This window comes from Camelus bactrianus, chromosome 4, assembly GCF_048773025.1.
Source record: "Camelus bactrianus isolate YW-2024 breed Bactrian camel chromosome 4, ASM4877302v1, whole genome shotgun sequence".
Taxonomy (NCBI): domain Eukaryota; kingdom Metazoa; phylum Chordata; class Mammalia; order Artiodactyla; family Camelidae; genus Camelus; species Camelus bactrianus.
In genome coordinates this window covers 40,145,271-40,169,288 of record NC_133542.1, presented here as the reverse complement: position 1 = coordinate 40,169,288, position 24,018 = coordinate 40,145,271, and the positions used below count along the sequence as shown (strand labels likewise).

Below are 24,018 nucleotides of genomic sequence, written 5' to 3'. Positions count from 1 at the left end.
TAAAGACTTCCATACAGGTTACACATGAAATTACACATGAAATATTTTTGTTTTTAGCCCAGAGGGAGGGAATAGAAACAAGGAAAAAAAAAAAAAAAGACAGATTTGGAACAACATGAAGCCCTCCCCACCTGTTGCCTTGGAGTGAGTAGGGAGCTGCACATGGTGGGGACTGAGTTGGAACGTGTATGGGTCTTTTCTAAAAGGACTAAGAACTGCCCTTAAAAATGGCAACAGTGAAAGTTTATACTTCAATTGTTTTGCAGTTTACAAGTTTATAGTACACAAAGCACAGCCCCTGACATCATCTCACATGACTTGGCCAGTGTCACACTAAGATGGACACGGAGATATTCTGACTCGGAGACTAGTTGTCTTTCGATGAAGCTTCTTATCATGAAAAGAAATTCTTCTTTCATATCTTGACATCTTCCTCAGCGTTCTCCTTATGTCTACATGTTTTGGAGATCTTATGGAGCTTTTCATCCCTTTTCCCTAAAGCTACCACCTTTATAAAAAGTCTTTGAGACATTTTGGGGGTGTAGGTAGGTGCAGTAGCTGATGCATTTTGCTAGCTAGCCTCCATTGCTCTGAATATGCTGAAGTCGTGGCTGGCTTCATGGCTGTGCCACCCAGGCGTTTGCACAGGGTCTGATGCGTAGAAGAGCCCTACTTAGTTTCAAAACTCTGCTGCCGCTGTCTTGAAACTTGCCACCATCTTGAAATTCTTAATAATTTTTACACCAGGCCCCATGAATTATGTAGCTGCCTCTGACTGACCCAGTTAGTTCTCTGAGAAATCACACCTAGATGCTTGGCCTGAGAATATTGTTTGATTTCTCCCAGTTTCCACAGTATAAGCGGCATGCCTGCCTAGGATGGACTACAGGTGAACAGGGAGATAACACTGGTGTAGCACCTTATCGTTTACAACAGAACTACAGATCACACGCATTATCTCCTTCAGTCCTCGCAAGCAAACGTTAAGAGGCAAGTCTATTTAAGGCCAGCAGAAATCCCCTACAGGGGATGAAATTGATTTGACAGGCAAACAGCAAACAGCTCTTTAAAAGTGAAGATCAACAGAAAAACAGGACAGAGAAACCATGCAGATGTTATACAGCTGTGCTGCAAAGGACGTTTCAAACGCAGTGAAGGACTCAGCATGGAGTTTGGCCAAAGGGATCATGGGGAATAAAAATTCCAATCCCAGGCCAAGAGAAGGAGAGAGAGAGAGAAAAAGAGAGAAACACCCTCGGATAATCCTGGAGCATTAGTCACAAAGATGCCTCACAACCCCTCAGAGCCCAGGGAGAGGCATCACAAATTTGGACTTCTTTGTCAAGGATTCTGGCTTTGCCCGGTCACTTCTTGATTAGCAATTTGATTAGGTTTCTGGGTTCCTTTGTTCCAGGAACAGATCAATACTAAAAATACTGCCCAAGGTACCCTGATAGGGCTGCTAAAACCCAGACTAAGTACCACCTTTTTGAAAATCTTGCAGCACCTAGACTTTGGTTTTCACTTGCTCCCACCTGGTTGTCTGACCTTCTGGTCTCCTGCCTCTGACCGTCTTGTCTGCAAAGCCCCCGTGCCCAACTGACATCTAAAGTCCCGGCCACTGAGTGGAGAAAAGCTCGATGCCTACAATGTGGTCCTCAGCTCAGCCTTTGGGGCCAAAGGAGACCAAGAAGGTCTTCCTGAGTTTTCAGCTCCACAGTTCAGACAGGTCCCCTTTCTTGCCTCTGCTCTCAGGCCACTTTCTAACCCTATATCCTAAGGGGTTTTCTACATAGATTCAAAGTCAGAGTGACCTAGAGAAAGCCTGGGTTGCTGACATCCTTCCTTTCCCAGTGTTCTCAGCATACCAAGATCACCCTTGGCTTCATAGCCAAACTCTAACATTTGAGTTTTTGTAAGACTGGGGGAGAAGGGAGGGTTTTATTGTAGAAGCATGGATTCTCTTCGACAGTCAAAGTAAATAGGACTTCTATTAAGAAAGTATTCTGCTAGGGGGAACTCTAGTTGCTTTTTAGAGAGCCAAAAGCAGTGGGAAGGTAAACAGATTTCCTTAGAGGTCGAGCACTTGGTCAGTGTGTTTATGGAATGTATGGCCCTTTAACCAAAACTTTTATCCCTTCAGTGAAGCATGGATTTTATTTTCTCCTGGTTTTGGAGCAAATCACTGTAGGCGTTTCTGAAAGAACAATCTTCTGTTTTTCTCTATCTGCTGAGAAATCAAGTAAGAAAAGCCAGTTAATGATCCGGTTACTTAAAACCACTCATTTCAGCGTATTTGCTTTGCTGAGAAGAAGAGGCCTTGTTAACAAGGACTGAGGGGGTGTGTCTTTGCTTCCAGATTAAGCGTAAAGAACAAAGTAAGTCTACTTTTCTCTCCCTTGTATAATCTTGCTTCACAAATCCTTTCAAAATACAGGTTCATGGGAGGGAAGGCTGTTAACGAGTTTTCACTGCTACTAAAAGGATGCGGGAGGAAGTAGGAGGAAGTTAGCACTCTCAGAGCCCCTTCTGTACACCGTGCCCATTGCATATGTAATCTCCTTTGTTCCTCATGGCAACCTCAGGAGTGTTGGCATTCAAGTTTCCCGTGTGTAGTTGAGAATCAGAGAAATTTAGTAACTTGGCCAAGATTCCACACAAGAAAGATTCAGGATTGGAATTCCATCTCAGGAATCTTTCATCCCTAAACTCACGATATTTCTGTTATGCCAAGTCATCTTTATAAAAATAAATGCAGGAATGGTAAATCTAATAAGGGCATCATCCACCAAGATTAAAAAAAGAGCTTGATACTTAGGAATAGCTGACAAAAGACAGAATGAGATGTTATTATTGAAACCAAAGTGAGGGTATAGTTAGTCAAACTGGCACTTGAGCCAACATCTTGACATTTGTGGAACGTCCCCCCTTAGGTTCACTGGTGCCTTGAGAAACAATGCACAGAAGGGGGAAGTGATGTAGGAAGAGAAGGTAGGCTCCAGCAAAGACACTCTGCTTGCTACGTTTGCCTTTCCTCTGCAGACTTCGAGGGGCCCAGCTTGGCTGGAGGACAAATATTCTTTATCACATGTAGTTGAAATTGACCTGTGATTTCAAGTTCATGTGAAAAGTGCTTGTCATTTTACAGATTTACTGTCCACTGTTACTGAGCTCTGTGGGTCCTTTTATTCCTGAACATTTCCCTCAGGATTCCTCACCCAAAAGGTATGTATATGCCTCGGCTTGCTTTTTCTGTCTCTGTGTTCCAATGATTTCATTGCTTTTTTCCCCTGAATTTATTGCACTGCTTGTAGTCTCCCTTGTTTTGTGATTATTTTTATACATCTTTGTTTTTCCACTTCAATATTCAGCTCTTTGGGGGAAGATAATGTTGTTTATCTTTGCTTTCTACAGTTCAGCTTGCATAATCCACATAGGTTTTTTAATTTCAGAAATACCCTTGAAATGGTAGTGTACATAAACTTTTATATCTTGCTTATCATATCTATTATAGCATATTTTGTATGGTCTTTGTAAACTTGCTTTTAGAGTGTTGTGATTTTAAATTATAAACAAAGATGATTATTTTTAATGCTCTGGTTCTGTTTATAATATTTCCTAGCATGGAATTGGTGAATTCAAAGAGAACACACATTGAAAAGACTCGATATATTTTGCTAAATCGATTTCCAAAAGAGTTTTATTGGCTATGGTAAGGGGAATCCTAAAATAAACTGTCAAGGTTTCCCACTCTAATCCCCAGGACCTGGAACATGAGGAGACTGTCATGCCTATGACTATGTCACATCACAGCCAGAGGGAGATCCTCCACGTGGGCCTAAGTGAATCTCACAAGCCCTTTCCATGCAGTTTTCTCCAGCTGGTGGCAAGAGGGAAAGTCGGAAAGATTCAGAGCATGAGAAGGTTTCAGTGCATGGATATTGGCTTTGAAGGGGGCCTTGGAGGAAGGCGTGCACAAGACCAGAGAGTGGCCTCTAGGAGCTGAGTGACCCCTGACCGACAGCTAGAAAAGAAAGTAGGACCCTCAGTTCTACAGCCACAAGCAACTGGACTCTGTCAGCAGCCTGAATACCTGGGAAAACAGTTGTTTTCCAGAGCCTCCAGGTAAGAGCCAGCCTGGCCCACGTCTTGATTTTAACCTTGTTAGGCCCTAGGCAGAGAACCCAGTCAAGCCCACGTGGGCTTCTGACCTATAAACCTGTAAGATAATACATGTTTTGTTATTTTAAGATGCTATATTTGTGATAGTTTACTTTTCAGCAATAAAAACTGGCTTACCCTATACCAGTTGGTCAAGGTTGGGGAAGAGTATTCCAAGGACAGTGAACAATGTGTGCCCAAGGATATGAGATAACAGGACATTATCCTGGAGAACTTTGAAGTAGTTCAGTACTACTGAGTGTAAGTGGAGAAGCTGGAAATAAGGAGGGGCCGGGAACTGGTGGATGTTAAGACTGGAGACAGAGGCAGTGGCCCTATCTTGCCAAGTTGTGAATGTCATAATCAGTGTAGGTGATAGGGAGCCCTGCATGTGATGATCTGATTGATCTTAGAAATGACCTTTGATTGCAGGGTAGATAAATTGGGAGGAAAAGGAGATCGAAGCTCAGCAATAATTCGGAAGGAAGTATTAAAGGATCAGATGAGAGTGGCTGAGGGCCAAATCGAGTCTGTGATGATGGGGCTGACAGACAGATAGGACTTATTTTTAGGAAAAAAGTTCATGATTATATGACTAGCTTAGTCATTGGAGGTAGAAAGACGAGGGGGGAAAAGCACTCTTTTATTGCTTTGTGTCTCTTACTGGGTAAAGCACAAACTAAGCACATAAAAAGTGCTCAGAAGTAGTTTATTGATAAGCAAGTCCCCATAGCATTATCTGGTCTTGATTTAACTTTATTTTCAATTTTAAAATTACTTTCTATAAACCAGAACCTTCCAAGCTCTTGCTTAGCCCCTTGGTGTTTTTCCAGTCTACAAGGATTCCCTTAATAGTTCAAAGTTATTTGCAAACAGAAAACCAAAAAGCAACTTTGTTTTCCAACCACATATTTATCGATTTAGACAGTTGTGAGCATAGTGTTCAAGAGAGGTCTGAGAATAATGTGGCCTACCTGAGAACGGAGAGGGAAGGATGTCCGACTACCCACACCCAGCAGAGGCCCTCTTTTCAGGATCACATGGAGTGACAACACCGGGTTTTCTTAGTATTCAGGGTCATCTTGACCTCATTTAATCTTTAAATCTGTGTATTAAATCTCATTTAATCTGTGTATCACAAACACAGATTTTTCTTGGAAAATGAGGCTACACAAAGCAATATCAAACTCAGGCTATCAGAGCTTTCGAACTATCAGGGAAGATGAGCAACACGGTATAAACAAAATGACTTATTCCCATAGGTTACACTCCAATTACTCAGTAAGAGATGAGGAATTCTTCCATTGATAAGATGGCTAGCTTATATTTATTTTTATTTGTTTCTAAGAATTGAGAAGGGAACTATAAAGGGTTCTGATAGATTTTGAAGAGGTGATTTTAAGTCACCAAAATTTTTGGAAGCATATCATATGCGTGTGTGATACACATGGTTTTTTAAGATTTTTTTTTTTTTAAGATGAGGTCAGCAAATTACAGTCATTTGGCCAAATCTGATCCATCACCTGTTTCTGTACTGCCTTGAGCCAAGAGTGGTTTTTACATTTTGAAGTGACTGAAGAAAAAACAAAAAGAATTATATTTTACGATATGTGAAAATTATCTTAAATCCAAATTTTAATGTCCATAAATAAGTTTTCTTGGAGCACAGCCCAAGCGTTTGTTGTGGACTGGCTGCATTCGTGCCCCAAGAACTGTGACTTGTGCAAAGCCTCAAGCATTTACTACCTGGCTCTTTCCGGAGAAAGTTTGCCAACCTTTGTTTTAAGAGCTTTCCCCTAAAGAAACACTGAGGCCTTCAGTAAACTGAAGACTTCTTGACAGAGATTTCCCATGTCAGTGATGCATTATGTTTTTAAAAAAAAAAAAAAGAAAAGAAAAGAAAATGAACACATTTAGGAAAGATGTAAGTGGGGTTGTAGCTCAGTGGTAGAGTGTGTGGTTGGCATGCGTGGGGTCCTGGGTTCAATCCCCAGTACCTCCATTAAAAAAAGCATTTAGGGAAGATAATAGAATTGCTTATCATAAAATAAAATACTAGACATGCCTTTATTAGATTGAGGATGCTTCTTTCTCCACTTTGTGTCAGGGTAGCATAGTTATTACGAACATACACTTTACAGTCGCCCTTTTTCCTTGGATCTTGAATAGCTTTCTGTTACCTTAGGCTACTTACTTAACCTATTGTAAGCCTGGGGTTTCCTATTTAAAAAAAAAAAAAAGAGTAATAATGGTACCAACCTCATGAAGTTACAGTGGTACTAAGGGGTGAGTTTTCTAAAGGAATTCTTTAGCTTGGTACCTAGTACATAGTCAGTGTGCAATACATTGTTTCGGTGATTATCATCATCGTCTGAAAATATCACCATCTGGTGGTCCGCTCCCAGTGCTGCCTGTCACTTCTGTTTTGACAAGGAAATCCATACAACCCTGCTCACGTATTCACTTAGCAAGAGCCCTTCTCCGTATTACCTGCAGAAAAACTGTCCCTGGTGCACAAACCCAAGAGTGTACTTAACAGGCGGGTGGAAAAAGGGACGCCGAGGGTGTCTAGAAACAGAGACCACAGAGGTAAAGAGTGTTGGAAGGCTGGTCAGCAGCTGGGTTAAGCTGGCGAGCAGGATGCTGGGCATTTCCATGTTAGGCTCCTCTCTAACTTTTTCTGTAGAGAGTCCACAGTTCTGTGACGAGCTATTGATGAAAGCTTTTTAATTTAGTAGCTAGTCTTTTTTTTTCAGAGTGGATGAAGTTTTGGTCATTGTATCCCATTTTTCGTTAGGTTAACATTGCCATTTTTCTTTTATTACTTCATGTTTTAGCTGATGTTTCCAACCAGAAAAGCTCTTAGAAAAATCATGAGGGTGTAATGTTGCAATTCTTGGAAACTTGGTGATTTCTTTCCTACTGGGCATGCTGCTGCCTATCTGCTGCCTGAACCTGCTCTAGAATCATCATGACTGTGGATTAGTGCAGAGGAAATCGCCTGGTGGATATGTAGTTCCTTGGCTATGGTGCTGCCTCCTGTACCTTTCCTCATTTCTATAAATAGGTCATGGCCAGCCTCAGCAGAGCTGTCTCTTCTCCTCAGGGATGATCTGGAGCAATTGGTATAAATGGGATAAAGAGGAGAGCCTTGTTTAGTTGCCCCTTACAGAACAAAACTCTGGGTAAAGAGAACTAAAAGGGGAGAAAAATCTGCTAAGACAAACAATTCGTTTGCCTCCCTATTCCCCCACCAAATCATTTACAGAAATACCAGAAACTGAGAAGGCAGCAGCTATCTCCACAATACAGCTGAGAAATAGAATTACTCTAGGTCCATTTCCTTTTATTTAAATCACATAGAACAGTTTGCACAAATCTCACTTTTTTAACTTCCTGTGTTCTGTGTCTTGATATACCGTGTTAAGGAAAATCCTTCTGAATTTTATCCATGTTCCTCAATTATGGATAAACAATTATGGTTAATTGAGTTTAGCCATCCAAAAGAAGAACAGAACATTTCAGGATTCTTACATACTCTAGCTGGACTCAGGGTTAAGAAGACAAATACAAAAACCCACACATCAGCCTGGTGTGTAGGGATAAAGGCCCAAGCTCACACGCATGCCTGCGAGTGGGGTGGGGTGGGGGGTGGGGGTGGGGCTTCTGGTTACTGGTAGGAGTAGCTCTCATCATCATATTCCAGCTCATCTTCGTCGTCATCATGCAGCAGCCCATACTTGAATTTCCGGTAGACTGTGCCATCTTGGCCCATGTAGACGATGTCATCATCATCGTCCTCATCATAGTCCCGGTCCCTGTACTCGATCACCTGATCCTCTTCAAAGCTGGTGCTCTGGTGATGGCTGCTCTTATAGGAAGAATAAGTCTTGCTCGGGTCAGCCAACTTTTCATAGCTGACCTTTTCTGTTGGCCTAACTCTGCCCCGAGATTTCCTCCAGACGATCACAGCTGCCCCGAGCAGAAGCACCAGCATAATGGAGGAGGTGATGAACAGGGCTGTCTTGGTATGTTCACGTGCAGGCTCAATCTTACTCACTCGAAGGATACACTCATCTTTTGGAAGATGACCCCAGAGGAAGAGGGCAGAGGGGAAGGGTGGGAGAGAAGTGGAATGGAGGAAATTAGTTTCTGAGGTGAAGAGCTTCACCTTTATCTTTTAAATCTAAAATGGTAGAACCACTGTCTTTGACTTTCTTAACGAGCACACCCCTCTGCAGAATTGCAGTGTGTGCTCCGTGAGAGTCCCAGTCTATCCCAGGTGATACCAACAAACCCTTCGAGCGTGAAGGTCAGTTTGAGATCCAAAGAGAGCCCCCTCACACCTATCCCTCATGGGTCAGTCGCCAAGTGTCCAACCTTACCAAACTGATTCTTCTATTTCCTCCTTGAGAAGAGTATTCCATCGTGGGTCAGGCTTTAGTTATTGCTAAGTGCTCTGTTTTTGTTTCAACTCTGACTTTTTCTAAGACTGAATCTTGCCCCCAGCTACCTTTAAACCTGATTCAACATGATTGTCCCATCATTCAAAGATAGGAAGAGAATATTTATAAAACCATTGACTCATTGCTGTATGGGGCCATAGAAATCACAGGTTATTCTGTTGCTTGACAGTTGAGGAGACAGAGAAACAGAGAGATAAAATGGATTGCCTTATTGTTAGAGGTCAGTACTTGTTTGTGGAGCAATCAGAATTTGAGCCCAGGAATCCTCACTCCACGTTATAGTCTGGAGACAGGGCAAAACACTGACAGTGGTTTTTTGACTTGGCATTCTGTGGCCCTAATTTTGCAGGAAGATAAGTACCATTTAAAAATTCTGACTACCAAGTTGAGGGATGGGGGATTTCTTCTATCGTAAGTAAGATTCCTGAAGGTAAGAGCTCTGCTCCTGTCATTCATCAGCCTTTGTTTTGATGCCTTAACTGAGAATATGGAGTAACCGAAACAGTGTCATAATTCAGTGATGAGCTCATTTTTTGTGCTTTTCACTCATTTATTCGGGTGGTATGATTTGGGTAAATTATCTATTTTTCCCCCTATTCTTTAACCCACCAGATGGGAGTGTGAAAGAGAATGTGAAAGAACTAGAGAAAAAAATGCTGGCCATGTGGGATGTACATGTTGAAATACAGAATCCATTTTCCGTAAGTATTTTTTGAACCACCTAGGTCTGCCCCCAGGGTGTTTTATTAGATTCGAGGTACATTATATATACCAGCTTAATGGATATAATATTGCTGCCAATTATTTTAGGGTTAATTATTTTTGCTTATTCTATATTGGTCAGTTATATCTGATTCATCATCACTATGTATTTCTTTCTCTTTTTGCTACTGATAAACAAGTTTTCTATTTTATCCTAACTGTCATCTTCATGGGATTTTGCCCATCAAGCAGAATGTCTCCTAAAGTAACAGCACTATCATCACTGCTTTTGTCATTAGCAGATTAGCATGGAATTTTTCCCTGGAGGAAATATTAAAGCACCAGAGGGATGGATAAGCAATCTGTATGTGGCACTTCAAGATAAATATTGCCTGAGGCAGGAGAATCAATAAAAGACCTTTCGAGGTTGTTTCGATTACTAGGGCGCCTTGTGCAATCATGTCTTACTATTCTCCAATCTTAGGTATGCAGAGTCAGGGTCGGCCTCTGTGATATGGGTTCTTTGAAGGAGCAGAGTGTCTCACTAAAGAATGAGCAGGTAATTAAGACTATTTCGTCTTTTGCAGAGGTGCCCCAAGTAGATCTTCAAGGGCCACAGAAAGCCCAGGAAAGTTGACTAAATAGTCCTTAGTTGGAAAAGGCTTGCAGAAACTCTGTACCCAACATGCACACACTTCTGGTTTTGTTTAAAGCCATCGATGTAATGAGGGTTATTATTCTTAGCTGACACAGCATGGATATTAGGCAATCAGACCCCAAAGGTGGATGCGTATGAAGAGCTGGGGAAACCAGCTGCTCATGGGGGTGGGAAAGCTGAATGAAGGAAATAATTAGTTTTTGGAAAGATGATATTTAGAAGTTAGTTGAAAAGGCTAATAAAAAATAAAACAGAAAGGGCTAGTAGCAGTTACAGGTCTGGGATTCACTTCACTTACAAGTGGACAGGCTCTCATTAATATAATGTCTCTTTTTGTCAGGCCGTGATGTATCTGAACCCCAAGGAAATGATCTGCTGCTGCACTAGAGAATATATTTTAAGAATTTATATTTTTCTTTTTAGAAGAAATCATTCCATTTGGGATCTTTCGAAGCTTGGTACCAAAGAGAACCAAGTACCCATATGAAAGAGGTTGGAGGTGGAAGATAGTTGAGGGACTCAGAATTGGTAAAAGGGATCTCGTTTCTTCTTAGCCTTCAATGAAAGTTCATTTCTAAATTGCCTTTTCTCTCATGGGAGCCCTATTTTGTCTGACCTCCAGAGAATTTTTCCACAGAATCAAAATAGTATTGTCATCAGCTTCCTTGATAGTTGATTCTTTTCCTTCTTTTTTTCCCCCAGGAGGAAAGAATTAAAAAGGGAATAAAGTAAGTGTATAAAGATGAAACTCTAGAGCTGCTTCAGCTTGAGTCTGGGAAGCCCCACAGCAGCGGAGAGAAGGCTGGCTTTGAGTCCAGATGAGCCATACTCTAATTCCAGAAGGGCCTCTTAACATCGGTGTGGACCTGGGCACACTGATCAAGCCCTCTGAGCCCGAGTCTCCTCAGGCTGTAAAACGGGATTAATAATATCTACTTATATGAGACGATGGACAGAAAGTTTCGAGTACACAGCAGGCACTCAATGAAAAGGTTGATCCTCTGCACCTCCCCTCCTCCTCTCCCTCTGCTCCCGTCAGCATCCTGAGGACATGCCCTTCCCCTGGCTCTGCAGGCTGCCCTCCCTCTCCCCTCACCTGTGGTGTCCCGGCAGTCACAGCACTCCTGGGCACCGGTGGGATCCGAGGCATTGCAGCAGCGCAGGCAGCGACTGCCATCCACATGCAGCAGCAGGTTGGCGGGGCACACGGTGCAGTTCTTGGCGCCGGGGCCCTTGCATTCTATGCAGCTCTCATGGCATTTTTCACAGTTAAATGTCTCCCCCTGTTAAGAGCAATCAGATTTCTTTTAAGTGTGGAGAAACTCTCAAGGCATCGGAGTTCCCAGACGGGAGTTTCCTCTCGTCCAGGTAAGGAAAGGAGGCAGGTGGGGGACAGCAGAAAGGTAGTTTGTTTTGGGTCCACTTTAACTGCCCTGGGTGAAAGACAGAACCAGCTGTCTACACTAGGACGGAGCCGTTGCTGGGCCTTCCCCTCTGAGATGGGCTGGAAACAACAGTGAGAGAACAAGCTTCTAGAATAGCTCAGGTCACAAACTGACGGCCCGCATGCTGCTGTACCTGGTCAAGGACAAGTTCTGTCTGGCCCATTCCCGGTTGGCTTTCATGGTTTAAAAAAATTTCAGTTCTTTGCTGACATTTCAATATTGGGATATTTCACATGGAAATCAGTCCCGAGTTTCTCTTTAAAAACCAGAAGACTTGTCAATGCTAGCTAGGTCCATCGCTCCCACATCGCAGGCAGAGCTGAGTGCTGGAGGCCCTCTCCTTTGTGCTTTCCTGTTTGATACAGTTCCCAGCATTCACTCTGATGTAACCAGCACACAAGTGAAACGTCAAATCCCACCTTTGGTCAAGTTTGTGTTGGGGTTTTCTTTGACCCAACACTCTTCACTCATTGACATGACATGCTTTGTCTCTGTGGTTATTAGGTTCTTGTGTCCCTGCCCCCAGAAAAACATAACCTGTGACTGTTTAGTTAAAGTAGCGACATTTCAATGGAAAAATCATTGAGACAAAGTGGCTTCCCTCCCAACAAGCTGCTGCAGTGTCACTGGTGCTGGGGATGGAGATGAGGGAAGATACCTTCCTATTTCACTTCTGCCCTTTGGAAGGCTAGTATCATAGAAAAAGAAGGAATGGAAATTGCCACTGTTGAGCGCCTTGGCAAGTTTCAGATGCTGCTAAGGTGCTTTCTCAGCTGTGATCTCATCAAATCCTGGATCAGGAGTCAGAACCCCTGGGTTCAATCCCAACTTCATTTACTACTCACGTGATCTTTATCAAATTACCGTTATTTAATGGCTCAGATCTTCAGTGTCTCCAAAGTGTAATGAGAGCTCTTGTCAGAATTTAAAGAGAGTGACATGTGAATACGCTGGGTCATGTGAGTTTTACCATGGAGAGATTTACTTAATTTCTAAAATTCAGGAACACAATCAAGAAGTTAGTAGACTCAGAAAATCCATGGTTTCTAGGCCAGCAAATGAAATATATCTCTTTTAATACATTGCAAAGGGGTGGAGGAGAGGATGGACCTATTATATTGGTTATGTAGTTCTGACATTACTCAGGCATTTCAGGTTAGACAGCAGAGGGGTAGGAGAGAAGATATTTCTTATTTCTGACATACTATTCCTATGTATACCTGAAACTTCTCAGGTCATGAGCAATGTATGTAGGTCCTCATTAAATAACTTTCCAAATATTTATCTCAGGTTGTCTCAGTTCCTTTAATTGAAATGAAGGCTACAGGTGGGTAGCCCATTATTCCACAATGCAATGGTAGAAGATGTAAAAATATTAAACCTGCACTATAGTGAATGTAGGAACTTTAGGACTTTTTTTGGACTTTGCCCAAAATGACATGCAGAAACTAGCTCATGTCCTTCTGTAGAAATGGCGGAAGGCACACCACGCCCAGCTCTCAGTACCTCTCCCACTCTGTACTCCCCGACAAGACAGTCCGAGGTGCAGATTCCTCCCACCAGGTGGTAACTCCACACACAGGATAAGCAATTCAATGCTCCTTGTCCTGAAAGGAAAAAAAAAATTCCATATCATGAGACTGACCTTGGATTTCAACCTCTGTCTTCGATCCAGAACACTTAGGAGCAAGGAACATGTCAATTAAATTGAAGTAGAAGGGTAAATTGATTGAGGATATGGCGGGGGCAAGTCTTTGAGATACTAAGACCTAGAAATTATCCAATTAGTCTAATCAATGTAGACTCTTATCTTGGAAATTAAGGGTTTGGAGATCTTTTATTACAGCAAGAAGAAAGATTTTCAGAGAATGAGAAATCATGTAGAAAGTTTAGAAAACCTTTATTTATCATCTGCTTGTTATTTAACTAGTATAGAGGATGAGGATGATACCAGCCAATTTGCAGGGTTCCAAAACTCGATGAGTAATTCATGAATGGGCCGTTCCTAACTGATAAACAATACTAGACTTGGAATTTAAAATGCTAGGGCTGAAAGAATTTAGTAGATCATTTGTCCAGTGGTTCTTAATTTGGGGGATTGTTGTAATAGATTCCTTTGAAATTCTCTTGAAAGCTGCAAACTCTCTTCTCAGAAATGTGACACTGTATTTATTAATTTTTTTAATAAATGAAGACTAATGCCCAGACATGTGAAGTCACTCATTCAAGGTTATATAGGTAATGGTTGAGTCAAGAGTCAAATTCAGGTTTGTTGACTGACAGTACAGTGTGCTTTGATCATACCATCTGCCTTTATACATGAACCAAGTAGAGATCTGACCAGACAGACTGTTGCCTGTGGAGGTAATACCCTTCTCTCTTAATTCAGAGACCCCAGGAATGACTGACTCACATTTCTTTCTGTGCAGATATCAAGGGATAACTTCTGGAAAGAGCTTGGGGACTGGATACCTGAGCTCTAGTTCATTGCATTAGGAAGACAGGCCTTGGTGTTCTTGCTGAGAATTTCAAACAGGAGCAGGGCAGTAGACGGAGTGTGGAATGTGCCTGGTATTGTGAGTTGAAACTTTATATAATTTGGCCTTTCCATCAGAAGACTGTCGTAAAGAGTGGTTAGTTGAACTTGAACTAGAATCATTCTTACATTCACTAGGGATTTAAATCCACTTTTCATTTCTGATCTGTGAGCTCAATCACGTATGACGCTTCTACGAAAAATGAATTCTGAGTTCTGAACAACAGCTCAGATAATAAACCTTTATTACCCTACTTCTCTTTAGTTTGGGGGCTGCCTATGGTGATATAAGTTCAAAGCCATTCTGTTTTTATCTTACCTCTAGCTTCATACAGAATCTCCCACATATTCGGGAACACAGTTACGATCTCTGGTGAAAGAGTCAATCTTTCCTTCCTTCCTTCCCTCCCTACAGGTTTCTAAAATAGAGTTTAAATGTCTTAGTCTAATTTTAAAATGCAAAAGTGTGGTGTATTTTTTTTCCCTTATGAAGAGAAATTAAAGGTAGGAAAAATTAAAGGAGGGGAAAGGCAGTAAAAAGGTTAGGCCATGAAATTTGTTTCTTAAGTTTGGTTATATTTTCCAGAAGGCCAGCAGCAATTTGGCCTAGCTCCTGGGCAATCCCCAAAGGCACTATCTGTCACCTCTGACAAATCAGGGCTCCATTTATGTCACCTACACTGATTTATTGCAAAATCTGTATACGTAGGGTACTCTGTATCTTTTGCAAAAGTAGTTTGTTAATTTCCAGAATGTTTTCTGACTTTTTTTCAAGTTTAACACCTTACACTTACCATTGTGTCTAAGGGTCTGCAGGAGCCTTGGGACCTATAAAGACAGCTTTGGCATTTCCTTAAAATCCAGAACAGCTCATCATCTGCTCTCCCTTGGACTGATCCCCATGGGATGAATTCAACCATGCAGGGCAACCCCTGGGATCTGTCCGCGGTGTCCTTCCACACCAGAAGAGAGAGGCAGCTTGAGAGAGTTAAGAAGCTTCAGTTACCCAGCCTGGATTTTTATTTAAAAGCATTTTGTAAGGAGGATAAATAAAAGGTTAAATGCGTGAAGGCAAGGAGAGAGCTAATTACAGAGGAATCAGCTGCATACAAAGATACATATTGGTCCTTGGTGTGCTGCTCTCCCCAACCATCTTGGTTCTTTTAAGTATCTTTTTTTAACACCCTAATATTATTGGGTAGTCAAATGTGAATGAAATACAATCTAGTTGATAAATTACTTATTTAATTTGCTAAAATTTCCCTGTATCACTCATGCATCCTCATTTCTTAGTATGACAGCTAATATTTTAATAGGGAAGGAACTCATCCTTTATTTTTTCATCCAGTTTATAACTCAAGAGAAAACCTATCCTGAAATTTTGTAATCTATATACTGCAAAATCAGAAAGCAGCACAGATTCGCTAACTAGCAAAGGATGTGTGTGGTAAATGAAGAAAGGATGGAAGGAAGGAACATATAAGATGGAAAGCATCTACCAGGGACATTTAGGATTCAAGTCCAATATAGGAGGGAGAGGCACAAATACTTAGGATGGCTTTAAGATTCACCCAGATATGCCTAATCATTCCTGGAATACAATCTTAGGGAGACTGTGCTGATGAACGTTATTTTTTTTTAAGACTATTTTTTTTTTTAGAGCAGTTTTAGGTTTACAACAAAATTGAGAGAGGTACAGAGATTTCTCATCTACCTTCTGGCTTCATACAGGCATAACCTCCCCATTATTGACATCACTCACCAGAATGGTACTTTTTTTTTTTAAATCAAAGATGAACCTACATTGACATATCATGATCACCAGAAGTCTATCATTTAGGTGAGAGTTCAGTCTCGGTGTTGTACATTCTATGAGTTCGGACAAATGCATAATGACATGTATCCATCATTATAGTATCATACAGAATATTTTCACTGCTCTAAAAATCCTCTGTGCTCTGCCTATTCATCTCTCCCTACCTCCAGCCCCTGGCAACCACAGACCTTTTTATTGTCTCCAGTTTTACCATTTCCAGAATATTGTATAGTTGGAATCATATCGTATGTAGACGTTTCAGAGTGTCCTCCTTTACCTAGTAATATGCATTTAAGGTTCTTCCATATCTTCTTATGGCTTGATAGCTCACATGTCTTTAACAATGAAGAGTATTCCCTTGTCTGAATGTATTGATGAATTTTTGAGACCGAAAACGCTCAAAACCATCATTCTTAATCCACCCAGGAAATCCCAAACCCAATTACAGAAATTTACAGTTTTTCAAACTGTGCTAACATCACTAAAAGTTTCTCCAGTCCCCACAAAAATCTTAAAAAGCTGATATTGTCCTGTTTTGACTGACTGACTTAGGAGACATTAATTTATGCTTGCCTGATCTTGGTTAGAAACTAAGGGCTCCTCTTTCCCCGACTAGTGCTGCACTGCATGGCGGGGTTTGGACTTGTATTTTCATATTTAGGAAATGAGTATTTTATCTGGCAATCCTAGTTGGAACAAAGGCCCTCCACATCTAGTAACAGTGCCATCAGAGATAACTTCAGTTTTTCAAAAGACCTAATAGAAGGCCTGTATTTACCACCATATGGCCAATGACAATGCAAACTTTCCACTACTCTCCCACCCAACCCCAAATTCAATGTCTTCTCTCATTTGTTATCTTATTCTGATTAGATAGTTGAGCAGCAACTATATGTGCCTCTGAAATGAAAAAGACAAAAGATAACACAAATTAATGACAAGTTAAACACAGTTTGTTTAGAGGGTAATTCTTTCAAAGATTAGGGTCAGTTGCAGGGAGGCAAAGAATGGGAACCACTGTACACTAGTGTTTTCATGGAGTTGCATCAAGGGCTGCCTGGAAGTGCTTGGAGGGGACAAATGGGGCCATCAGATGGCTCTTTAAGATCCCGGGTCTGCTCCCACCTGAGTGGCTCTGCCCTGATCAATTTACACAATAGGATTCAGCCTAAGGTTTCATCTGAAGAAGATAGCCTACTGCTAAAATACCGTCTGAAACCATTGTTCTAAATTAGAAATGTGCTGTTACAAACAGTAGCCATTAGCCACTGGTGACTACTGAGCGCTTGTAATGTAGCTAGTCCAAATTGAGTTGTCATGTAAATGTAAAATTAACATCGGATTTTGAGACTCAGTACAAAAAAAAGTATAATAAATATCTCAATAATTTTATATTGATTATATATAGATAATATTTTGCCTATATTATTTAAATATGATTAAAATTAATTTTACTTATTTATTTAAAAAAATATGACTATTAATTTAAAATTGTACATATGGCTTGGGTTATATTTCTATTGAACAGTGCTGATACACCGTACTGTGAGATACATAAAAGAAATTCCAGGACTGGTATGAAAAACACATGCCCACTCCCAGGGTAGTTGATTGTCCACTAGTCTAAGCACTTTCCAGCGAAGAGTAATTTAACGTTTATTTAATGTTCAGAGAATCACCCTGAAACAATAAAACATTGTTATTGAGCACTCTCTCCAAGTTTTTCCCCGCCGTAGTATTAAGACAATTCTTTGGATTATGGGTGTAACCTGCCAGGGAAGGGGGAGGCCGTGGTGCGGGCGGGGTGTTTCAGAGAAACGCACAGGTGGCATCTCAGGGCCGGAAGAGGCGGCTCCGCTGCTGGGGGTCAAGACAGTCCCTGCCCCGCGCAGCTGTCCATTGGCTCCGCTCAGGAGCCCGGCAGTTAGCCAGATGGCCTGCAGGTTCCTCTAAGCCCGCAGCAATTTCCAATCTTCCTGTTTTCTTTCTTTCTTTTTTTTTCTTGTAGCTTTTCCCACTCGTTTGCTTGCCGCTTCTCTTCTCGAGCCTTTTCTGATTCTGATAGAATTCATCGTCCTTCTGTTTTTGTTCACTTTTGTGGAAGCGTGTCTCTCTTTCCTCTCTCCAAATCTTCTAGCTCTTTCTGTTTTCTTTCCTCTGCTCTCTGCCTCACCTCAGCCTCTTTCTCTTGGCTCTTTTGTTCTCTCTGCTGTTCCAGCTCCAGAAGTTTCTTCCACTGGAAGTGCTCTTTCTTAATTGAGGCGCTCAGGTGTTTGGTGTAATCAAGAGACACGTTGCTGTCTCAGCCTGGCCTTGCAGTCCCCGCCTCTGCACGTGCGCTCCATCCAGCGCAAGGCGCGCGCGCATGCTTCCACGGCTCGGATGAAGCTCCCGCGGACCTGGGAGCGCACCGCGAAGGTCAAGTTTCCCCAGAAACTGAAGATGGGAGGTTTCCGGTCTGTCATCTCCTCCCGGTCAGGGTCCAGCAGGGGGATGTCTGCCCAAACTTCTCAGACACCTTGAGCAGAACCTTCCCGCTGAGCTTCTCCGAGCCCAACTCCTTCGAGGTGAACCATCAGCAGGGCCGCCCCCGCCCCCAGGTGGAGTGTGTCCTGCCTTTCGCAGCGGAGTTTCGTTCACATCCTTCCGCCACAGGAAAAGGAGTCCCCGGCGTGGCAGGCAGGGAAATCGATTTTAAATTCGGCGGCGCACACCTTGAGGATGTCGCTGAGCTGGGAAGTCTTGCCCTGGAGGCAGGCGGGGAAAGCCTTGACCACTGTTGTCCTCCACCTCGCCTCCACAGCGGAGGAGTCCATGATGCTCTTGGCAATCTGGCGGATGGAGAACTGGTGAGTATGCGCCATGCCCTTCGGCCTTTTCGTTGCCTCCCAGTTGGAGATGGACTTCTGGGGCTGCTTCAGCTGCGGGAGGGCCTCGCTAATGGTTACCTTCATGGTGGGTTTGAGGTAGAGGCCTTACAGAGGGCAGAGCCTCACCGCCTGGGGATTGGTTGTGGACTGTGGTAGCTGCTACCGTAGCTGGGGCGTTGGGCAGGCGCGGGGCTCAGCCTGTGTCCCAGGCCGCCAGCGCCCTGGCCTGGGCTCGCCGCCATCACCCGGAGGCGTCCTTAAGCAACCCGCTGCCGCTGCCCCCATGCTCCTGTGACCTCCTGTGACGCTGCTAAGTGCTAGAGAAACAAAGGTGAGCCAGACACATTAATTTGTACCTTTGAGAATCTCAGTCTAGGCAGAATGACGAAAAAGTAAGTAAGCAATTACAAAATATGCTCTTTGGGCTGCGGGGACCTCAGCAGGCCTGTTCACAGTTGTATTTGACCTTGTGCCAGAGTGCTGGATAAGTATTTGTTGAATAAGTAGATGAATGATTATAGAGTACTTGGGGGAACACAGAATAGAGGGGTTACCGGAGGATTTCTAGAAGAAATGCTGACTATGAATCAGAAAGAGGTTACCAGATAAAACAAGCTGGAGAAAGTATCCCAAAGGAGAAGGGATAAGATTGGCTCTGGTTTATAGTAACTAATTATGCCGAGATTAGAGGATGGTGGAGGAGGTTGTGAGAGTCAAATATGGGAAGAGTCTCACAATGAAGAGACTTATATGTGAAGCTGCCAAGTTAAGATTCTATCCTAAAATCAGTGGAGTGTCATTTTTTAAGCAGAGAAGCATCATGATATTTGTCATGTGGAAAGATCAATTTGCGAGTATAATGGAGGACTGGTTGTTTATAGAGCGGCTAATAGAGGCAAGAGGACCGACTAGAGAATTGGTGAATAATTCACCTAAGGGAAGATAAGAATCTGAATTTGGGCAGTGATAATAGAAAGGCAAGAGAAGGGAGATAGAATTATGGAATATCTAAGGGGTAGACTTGATGGAACTTGAGTACAAATTGAATGTGGGATTTGGGAGAGGAGGAGCAGAGGATAAAGACCAGGTTACCGTCTTAGACAATGGGTAGGTAGTGGAGCCTTCATCAAGATATATAGCATAGGAAAAAGTGGTCTGGGGATGGGGCAAGGGGTCTCCAAAATAATGCATTTACATTTCAAATTCAAGATGTCTATTGGGCATCCAGTTAGAGATATTAACAGGCAGTTGGATGTATGGAACTGGAATTCAAGAAAACCATTTGGAGAGAGAAGTAGATTTAGGGGCATCAAAACATAGGTGGTGGGTGGGTCTAGCTCAGTGGTAGAGCACATGCTTACATGCATGAGGTCCTGGGTTCAATCCCTAGTACTTCCATTAAAATTTTTTTTTAAGAAGTTAAATGATTAAAAAAAAAAATAGGTGGTAATGGAAGCCACCTTCAGTCTGGAGATGGTTGTATTCGTATGTACTTGGGAAGCATTTGGAGAGACTTTTTGTTTTTTATTTGTTTTACTTTTAATTTTTATGAAATGCACTTTATTTTTTATTTTTTTTATTGAAGTACAGTCAATTACAATGTGTGAATCTCTGGTGTACAGCACAATGTCCCAGTCATGTATTTACATACATGCATTTATTTTCATATTTTTTTCCGTTAAAGATTATTATAAGATACTGGACATAGTTCCCTGTGCTATACAAAAGAAACTTTTTAAAAATCTATTTTTGTATATAGTGGCTAACATTTGTAAATCTCAAACTCCCAAATTTATCCCCTCCCACCCCCTTTCCCCAGTAACCATGAGATTTTTTGCTAAGTCTGCGAGTCTGTTTCTGTTTTGTAGGTGAGTTCATAGTGTCCTTGTTTTCTTTTTTTTTTTTTTTTTTTGAGATTCCACATATGAGTGATATATGATATTTTTCTTTCCCTTTCTGGCTTGCTTCATTTAGAATGTTGATCTCTAGGTCCATCCATGTTGCTGCAAATGGCATTATTTTATTCTTTTTTTATGGCAGAGTAGTATTCCAGTATATACCACAGCTTCTTTATCCAGTCATCTGTCGATGGACATTTAGGTTGTTTTCATGTATTGGCTATTGTGTATAGCGCTGCTGTGAACATTGGATGCATGTATCTTTTTGCATTAGAGTTCCCTCCAAATATATATCCAGAAGTGGGATTACTGGATCATATGGTAAATCTATTTTTAGTGTTTTGAGGAATTGGAGAGAAGTTATCTGAAAATATTATCAAAATAGTGCTCAGGAAGGTCAGCTTTGTGGCTCAGAGAGCAAAGGTGGCTGATGGTCTTCTCAGTGTGGGAAGGAGCTGATTTCTCTTCCTGTTATCCCTACTCCTTAATGTCTCTGTGTAGTCAGCCTACTGCTACAAGGTGAATCATTTTGGAAGGGAAAAGAAGCAAGATTAGAAGCAGGCTCTAACATGTTGGCCTTTGCTTCTCTCATCTCAAAGTCTTAGGTACCAAAAAATAAAAACAAACAACAACAACAGAAAACACTCTAAAATACACCCATCCCTTAGGCATTTGGATGAACAGAATGAGGCTGGGCTGTAATTTAGGAAATAAGGCTCTTCTAAGAATCTGATTATCCATTAGTAACACGTATACGTCAAGAAAATCATATGAGTTCAGGTTCTGACATAACCCCTTCATTCCAAACACACAGAAATGATAGAATAAATGTAAACAGAGAGAACCAAAAAAAGAGATAGCTGGGGTCAAAAATAAGATGAGTTATCTATGGACCAGAAAAGGAATATAAATACAAAATATGTAGTTAGATTCAAGCCACCCACCTGCTTTGCTCTGGGCCTGGATGTAGACAATGGTGGCTGTGAGTTTTAACTTGTCTACCATAATAGGACCTAAATGTGTTTTGTATAAGACCTGGCCCAAAATCCAGGTTTAGAGCTTAAGAAAAGAGTCAGGGTAGGACTCTTGCCGTCAGACATCTCCTCTTGACCAGGAACTTCCCTGGGCTGCCAGCTGGATTGCTGATGGGATCTCCGTTGTCAGCAGTATCACCTCCAGGAACCCTGGAACATTCTATTTCTACACTGAGTTTACTGAGTTTCAGGGTGGGAGATGGGTTGAGTTAGCCAAAAAAAACTACTAGACTATGAAGACTAAGGATAAAGGGATAGAGAAAGGGAGTGAAAATCAAAAACAAAGTCTCTCATTCAAAATAAGCTCGAGACCAGAATTCCAAAGCATATAGACAAAATGAATGCTAAGGAAGAAGACAAACACAATCAAGAATTAACATGAATTTACTTCAGATAACATTATTTCATAGAAAAGTTTGACAGAGTTTTTAAACTCAGCATGTTTGAGATGCTCAAAAAGTAAATGAAGACAAAACAGCCTCTCAAAAAATAGATTAGGAAACACAAACAGGAAGATATGAAGCAAAAATAGATGGATATGAAAAAGAAACAATTAGAAATCTTAAAAATAAGTCATTTAAATTAAGAAACTGAAATAGGTGAGCTGAACTTCATACTAAACACAGAGAACAAATTAGAGAAACAGAATACAGTGCTGAAGACTTAACAGTATAAACCATAGAGAGTCAGAGAGAGAAAAATATAAAAGAGCAGGTAGGAGACAAATGAAAATCAAGATCATAGATCAAGAAGCTCTGAACTACATTGAATAAGGAATTCCATAAAAGGAGATTGAGGGTGGGTGAAGAAGCAACATTTGAAGATTTATTAGTTGCATTTTCTGATTTGCAAAAAGACATTAGAATTTCTTTTCTATTCATTCATTCATTTATTTGATGGACAATGAGAACTTACTATGTGTTACATTCTAGAGTTAGAACAAAGGCTACAAAATGAATATGGTACAATCCTTGCCTTGAGGGTCTCACAGTTATCAGGGGAGATGGACATGTTTAATTAAAATGTGATATAAAGAGACTGATAAAACAGTATATTATAGAATAAAGAAGAAGGAAGAGCATTTCTGGTAGGACTAAGAAAAGCTTCACAGAGAAGATGACACTCAAACTAGGCCTTTAAGTTGAGAGTTCCATAGAGTGTAATTCTCCAGGAAGAGGAAATGCATGGACAGTAGACATGCAGGCATGAAAGAACATGACCTATTTGGTGGCTGCTGGTGGTTCTGGGTCGTTCTAGGTTCTGGAGGACATGGAAGGAGAGCTGAGACCATAAGCTAAAAGGACTGACTTAGGAAAGAATTTAATCCCTTTTTAAAAATAGAAAGTATTTATTGAAAGTTTATCAAGGACAAAAAGTGAAAGCATGAATTGAAGAGCTGTATCATAAACGTGATGACTCAGGATCATAAAGATGAATGATGCAATGCCACTTAATTTCCGAGGGATTTTTAAAAATAGAGGTACAGAGGATTGAACCCAGAACCTTGTGCATGCTAAGTATGTGCTCTACCACTGAGCTATTTCCCTCCCTCCTCTAAGGGTTTTTTTTTTTTTAAATGAAATGTGACTGATGATAAAATTTATATAGAGAGGACTAGAAATAGTCAACACAGTTTTGAAAGGATAACAGGAATGTACCTTACTAGCTAGCAATATTAATCTAATATGTTTTAAGAAGAAAAACATTGTTGAAGGTATTTCTTAAATGTTGAGAAGAATTCACCATGATTACCATTCTAAGTTAAGCTACGGAAAACAGTGAGCAAATTCGAATTTTAGAAATCTTCCTCTGGCATTACTATATAGAATGATCTGGGGGTGGGGTAGCAAGACCTGAGTTTGGGTGACATCAGAAGGTCAGCTTAAGAGATGCTGAGAGTGAAGAAGGAGGATAGTGAGAATGGAGAAGGAGAGCTGAGCTGAGAAACGTTGAGGAGAGAGAATCAACAGACCTTGAAGTTTACCTTTGTTGGAGGGTAGTTGCATCGGACAGGAGGCAAGGGGAAGATAACTTCAAGGTATCAACCCAGGCAATTGGTTGGACAGTGGGTCCATTAACAGAAAGAGTGAATATCAGAGGAAACCCAGTGTGTTTACTCTGAGAGATGTTGATTTTAAGAATCTCTGGGACAAATAGGTCTTTGGAAAATAAGAATGAAGCTTGGGGCAGTTTTAGGTCGACATTTTAAGTAGTTGAGATAATGAATATAAATTTTGCTTGGTGGATTCCAAGTTCAGCAGGTAGAGAAGGAAGACAGAATAGATGGAAAACACTTGCTGTCGGGGACAATGCCTGTATCTGGGCCCTGAAAGATGGGAGGATCCACAGAGGCAGCAGTGCAGTGCAGGAACAGCCCAGGTTAGATAGCAGATGCGGAAGCTGAGAGAGAACGGGGTGCTGATGCTGGAGCA

General features: G+C 41.5%; 1 protein-coding gene, 1 long non-coding RNA gene and 1 pseudogene across 5 annotated transcripts in view; 1 reads left to right on the top strand and 2 right to left on the bottom strand.

Annotated features, from left to right (window-relative positions):
• Positions 1–7,490: 7,490 nt before the first annotated feature.
• The window catches only part of PCSK5 (proprotein convertase subtilisin/kexin type 5), a 413,936-nt gene continuing 397,408 nt past the window's right edge, over positions 7,491–24,018 (bottom strand). For 3 of the 4 annotated variants that reach the window (XM_074361722.1, XM_074361723.1, XM_074361724.1), the window contains 3 exons: positions 12,939–13,039; positions 11,084–11,270; positions 7,491–8,238 (listed from right to left, as the gene is read on the bottom strand). In XM_074361722.1, the coding sequence (XP_074217823.1) occupies positions 7,832–8,238; positions 11,084–11,270; positions 12,939–13,039 (695 nt within the window). In that variant the 3' untranslated portion in view covers positions 7,491–7,831. Of the gene's footprint in view, positions 8,239–11,083; positions 11,271–12,938; positions 13,040–18,753; positions 18,972–24,018 lie in introns of those variants that run through there. The other variant, XM_074361725.1, reaches the window with a different exon arrangement.
• LOC105067284 (uncharacterized) lies at positions 8,261–11,095 on the top strand. Its single transcript, XR_835134.3, has 3 exons — positions 8,261–9,328; positions 9,814–9,888; positions 10,328–11,095. It is a non-coding gene; the product is annotated as an uncharacterized LOC105067284 (long non-coding RNA).
• LOC141577462 (A-kinase anchor protein 17A-like) lies at positions 18,246–18,808 on the bottom strand (annotated as a pseudogene).